This window comes from Myotis davidii, unplaced genomic scaffold, assembly GCF_000327345.1.
Source record: "Myotis davidii unplaced genomic scaffold, ASM32734v1 scaffold663, whole genome shotgun sequence".
Taxonomy (NCBI): domain Eukaryota; kingdom Metazoa; phylum Chordata; class Mammalia; order Chiroptera; family Vespertilionidae; genus Myotis; species Myotis davidii.
This window is the reverse complement of record NW_006295816.1, coordinates 7,562,372-7,567,773: the sequence shown is the minus strand read 5'-3', so window position 1 is coordinate 7,567,773 and position 5,402 is coordinate 7,562,372. Positions and strand designations below refer to the sequence as shown.

General features: G+C 45.3%; 1 protein-coding gene across 1 annotated transcript in view; it reads left to right on the top strand.

Annotated features, from left to right (window-relative positions):
• The first annotated feature begins 1,029 nt into the window (after positions 1-1,029).
• The window catches only part of LOC102752585 (caspase-14), an 11,505-nt gene continuing 7,132 nt past the window's right edge, over positions 1,030-5,402 (top strand). The window contains 3 exon segments of the mRNA XM_006770545.2: positions 1,030-1,310; positions 1,313-1,408; positions 3,066-3,215. Coding sequence (XP_006770608.2) covers positions 1,275-1,310; positions 1,313-1,408; positions 3,066-3,215 — 282 coding nt within the window. The 5' untranslated portion in view covers positions 1,030-1,274.

Here is a 5,402-nt window from a genome sequence, read left to right as displayed (position 1 = left end):
TGGAGGTGGGGTGGAGGTTTGATCTGGGGGGTGCGTGGGCAGGGTAGACACCATTTCCAGGCTAGGAAACCCTGTGTCCAGTTGAAGAATAGCCATCAGGATCTACTCGTGCGTTTTGAGGTGGGCTCAGAGGTCAGAGGGGCTCAGCAGGCCCGAGATGCATGTTTAACAAGTACTGCACCTCCAAGAGATTGTGATGCGGGAGGTTTGTAAGTGAGCAAGGAGCAGCCCCGTGTTGGAATCCTCGCTGCCATATCTCCAGTGGGTGTTTGGGGGAGGGAGGTCTTTGCCTCCTTGCACACCGTTGGCTCGTGGCCAAAATCTGGGAAGATGTGGTGTAGGACCAAGACACGCAGCAGGAAAACAGTTAGTCCCTCCCCCCCACCCCCAGTGTAATACGTGTATGTGTGTGTAATATGTGAGTGAATAGTGAGAGAGACAAGGCAATGCTTACATGGGAGGCTTTGAGGTGGACACTGAAATGTACTGCCCCTGGCCCGTGCCCTCAGCCTGCTGATGATCTGGTTGAGTTTGAGGTGCGGAGCCGTTGCTGATTTTTGCAGGCTGGCAACGGGTGAGAACTGTAATTGCCAACAAACAAGGCCTGTGGGCGGGACTCTGGTCCCGTTGACCTTTGATTCCCCCTTCGTTTGCTGCACCTGCCCAGCGCTTCCATGGTCCCTCCGTTAGTTGTTTATGTATCACAGTTTTGTTTTTTTGTTTTTTAAACTTAGGTCTCTTCGGACTAGTCTTTTGTTTGTTTGTTTTTGTGTTTTTTTTAAATATACTTTATTGATTTTTTACAGAGAGGAAGGGAGAGGGATAGAGAGTTAGAAACATAGATGAGAGGTAAACGTCTATCAGCTGCCTCCTGCACACCCCCCTCCTGGGAATGTGCCTGCAACCCAGGTACATGCCCTTGACCGGAATCGAACCTGGGACCTTTCAGTCCGCAGGCCAACGCTCTATCCACTGAGCCAAACCAGTCAGGGCTATGTATCACAGTTTAATTACCATTTCCTTTACTTCATCTTCTCTTTATCAACGCCTTGGTCTCTTCCTCAGGAAGTGCACGTGCCTAAGATCAATTAGTTCTTGTCCTTTTAACCTCTGGCTGGGGTCTTTCTGTCCCTGAACCTCACTAGGGTCTAAAGGAGTTCTGTTTGGGGGTTCTAGCCTCATGATTTGGGGGAAGGGGGCATTCCTAAGCCAAGGAACCTGTTCTAAAAGGAGATCGAAGCCTGCTGGACCCAAAAACGTAAGAGGCAATTGAGATGCTTGGGAGGAGCTTGATTCAAAAGAAAAAAAAATAATAATGCTCTTTTTCTGTTCTCTTTCCATGAAAATTCATCCAGTGATCCCAAGGAAAGCTCTAAAGAGAAGCTATGACTGTGTGGACGGTGACTTGGTAAATATCATCACTCTTACTCCCACACTGGTTATTAAAGCCAGTATTTGGCCACCACTGGAACATTTAGGTGCTGCTCCTATGGGGTTAAAGATGACTCACTTATCTCCAGTGGTCAGATCTCACTGCTTTCTGTTACAACAGTGCAAGCCAGTTCAAACCACTTACTATCTCTATTTTACAAGTCAAAGAAAGTGACCACTGGAGATAAAACACTGTTTGCCGGCCTTAGGTTTATTTTAAATTGTTGTTTAAGTTTTACTATGGGTATTTTAAACGTATGATAAAGTAGAGAGACTGGAAAAATGGCTCCTCCAAACCTCAGGCCAGCATACTTACCCTGCTTCAGCAATTAGCAACATAATGGCCAGTCCTGTTTCATCTGGTCCCGCCTTTCCATTATTTTAAAGCAAATCCAGATAGCTTATCACTTTCATCTGCACATACTTTATTTTAGTATGTATTTCTTTTTTAAAAAATATATTTTATTGATTTTTTTACAGAGAGGAAGGGAGAGAGATAGAGAGTTAGAAACATCGATCAGCTGCCTCCTGCACACCCCCTACTGGGGATGTGCCTGCAACCCAAGTACATGCCCTTGACCGGAATTGAACCTGGGACCTTTCAGTCCACAGGCCGACGCTCTATCCACTGAGCCAAACCGGTTTTGGCTAGTATGTATTTCTGAGAAAGCTTTTCTCCAAAACAGAACCGTAATTCCCTACTTCTACCTAAAACAAATCCCTTAAGCTTGGCAAAGATGCAGTAAGCATTCAGATATCCTTGACTGGTTCCTATTGGACAGTTGGTTTGTTGGAATCAGAACTCTGGTCTACCCAACTTGATTTGACTGGTTTGTCTCTTAAGACTTCTCCCTACCCTGGCCGGTTTAGCGAAGTGGGTAGAGCGTTGAACCTAGATAAAGGGTCCCGGGTTCGATTCTGGTAAAGGGCACTTAGTACATCGGTTGTAGGCTCCTCCCGACTCGGGCCCTAGATGGGGCACGTGCAGAGTGCAGGAGGCAACCAATTGCTGTGTTTCTCTCACATAGATATTTCTGCCTTTCCCTCTCTCTTCTACTCTATCTCTAAAAATCAATGGAAAAATATCCTTGGGTGAGGATTTCAAAACAAAAAACGTCTTCCTTCTTTAACCCTTTTCTCGTTGCATATATGTTGAAGAAACCAGAATCTCCTGTAAAATGTCCCGCATTCTGGATTTTAATGACTGCAATCCTGTGTTGTCATTTACCACTTTCCTCTGTCTGTCCTACTTCCTGAAACTGGTAGCTATGGTTGTATATAGGAATTTTCTGAGATTGGTCTACTAGTCCTGGTCTGAGAAAGGTATTTGAACGAATTATAAATCAAGTCATGCCCCCCCCCCACCCCCGAGCTGGTAAGAGAGGCCATCACTATTGTGCCCCTGATCTGAACTGGGAAATCTCACCATTAATCCCAGAAGAAACTCATCGTTTCATGTACCGTTTCATGAACAACACAGGTTGGAACTGCGCGGGGGTCCACTTACACAGGGAGTTTTCCATTGGCCAGCACATTTCCAACCCGCAGTGTTCAGGGTCAGCCATCTGTGGTGTGTTTGGCTTTCCAAGTGTGGGTTGATCTAAATATTGTTTCTTGGCTTTGCTGGAAAACAGGACTGTTACGACCTGAGAGGCCGGCGGAACGCTTTCCTCATGTGTGTGAAGAAGAACAGGCCAGGGTCTGACCGGGATGTTGTTCTAATGAACCAATGGCTTAGCCAGTGCCAGTTTGAATATACGTCTTGCATCGACCCTGACAAAAAGGTAACAAAAACAAAAGTGAAAAATTGTAGCTGGGATTTTATAACCTTCCTTTTTTTAGATAAATAGTTGGGCCCGACTGGTGTGGCTCAGTGCTTGAGCTTGGGCCTATGAAGCAGGAGGTCACAGTTCGATTCCCAGTCAGGGCACAAGCCTGGGTTTCGGGCTCAATCCCCAGTGGAGCCATGCAAGAGGCAGCCAATCAATGATTCTCTCTCATCATGGATGTTTCTATCTCTCCCTCTCCCTTCCTCTCTAAAATCAATAAAAAATATATTTAAAAAAAAATTGGGGGTTTAGTGCCTTGGCAAGAACCAGGACCGGCTGAGCAGTGACCTGTATATCCTGATGAAATTGTTGGTACTTTTATTTTTATATATTTATTTTTATTTTTTATTTTTTGTTGTTGGTACTTTTATAATCAGATGTGTGACACCCCAACCCCCTTCCAGTCAACCAGGTCCTCTTGGGTTTCAGTCTTAGCTGGGGCTGTGTAGTTGAAGAGGGAAAGGGAACTCAAGAAGATGTCCTAGGCAACATGGACAAGGAGGCCCAAGGATGAGCTGTGAGTCCAGAGTGGGCAAGGTTCAGGACATCTGGGAGAAGGGAAGACCAAGAAAATCGGTTTGAGAGGTCAACAGGAGGCCAGGTCAGGGATTTCAGCAACACTGGAGCCCCTGGGCTTTGAAAAGTCCTTGTGGGACTTACCTGGAACCATGTAAGAGGTGGGTCACTGAGATCCTGGGCAGAACTGCATTGTGACTTAAGTAGATGACTGAACTGGGAAATCTCACCGTTAATCCCAGAAGAAACTCATCGGTGGGTCACTGATCCTGGGCCCCCACCAGGGCCGATTCTCGAGGCCCATTCAGAAGGAAACCAAGTGAAGGAAACCAATAAGATTGATGAGCAGTGGGGCGGATGGGAACTCCATGTTGATCTCTGACCCTAGCTCACTAGTGGCCTAGAGTTGCCATTATTGTGGGACAGGACATAGGAAAACCCTTCAAGATCCCAGGAGTCACTACTAGTGAGCATCAGGGAGCAGCTGCGAATGCAGTGTGGATGCCAGAGTTGGAATCCTGTCTCTTACTGGTGTGTTACGGTATATCTGGTTCTCAGCTGAAGGTGACTTTGTCCCCCAGAGGACATTTGGCAATGTGTGGAGACATTTTTGGTTGTCACAACTGATAACAAAAATGGGGAGGGGGGACTATTTCCTTAATAAATAAAAAGTGCCTACAAATCAAAAAGGAAAAAACCTCAACAACCCAAAAGAAAAATGGGCAAAGGATATGGAAAGCAGCAAGTGGTGTCCAGTGGGTCGAAGCCAGGGAATGCTGCTAAGCATCCTGCAATGCCCAAGACAGCCACCTGCAGCAAAGAATGTTCTGGCCCCAAATGTCAATAATACAATTGCTTTAGAAACCTTGCCTTAAATTATTTGACTACTAATGGATATTTTTCCATTGATTTTTTTAGAGAGAGTAGAAGGGAGGGGGAGAGATAGAGAGAGAAACATCGATGTGAGAGAGACACATCACTTGGTTTCCTTCTGAATGGGCCTCGAGAATCAGCCCTGGTAGGGGCCCAGGATCAAGCCTGCAACCGAGGTACGTGCCCTTGACCAGACTCGAACCCCTGGACCCTTCAGTCCGCCGGCCGACACTCTATCCACTGAGCCAAACCAGCTAGGGCTCATTGACTATTTCTTATCTTTACAATGGGGGCGATGATAGTAAATTCTCTTGTGGGGTGCTTGTGAGGATGAAATAAGCTTCTGTATGTAAAAGTTCTCAGAATAGTAGCTGACTTATAGTTAAGTGCACATATCAGTGTTGATTTTATTATTCCAAAGCTAAAAACAGGCTCCTTCATTTGTCCCAAGGATTGTACCAGAGTCTATTCCGAGTTACATGATTTTTCATCAAGTCCCTTCCATTCAGATGGCAGATATTGCTAATGTTCTTTTGGTTTATTCTCTTAAAGATCTGGATGTAGCCCCTTTCTCTATATCCTGTCAGCATTCATTTGTAAATATTTCGTAATCTTACTGGCAAAAGAATTTCACTGTTTTAAGTTTCATTTTCTAGGTCATTAGTTCGGTTGAACATCTTTCGGCCATTTTTTTTTTCCTTCTGTGAAATATCTGTGTCTTTTTCCCCACTGGACTTTGTTTGTTTTTTTTTT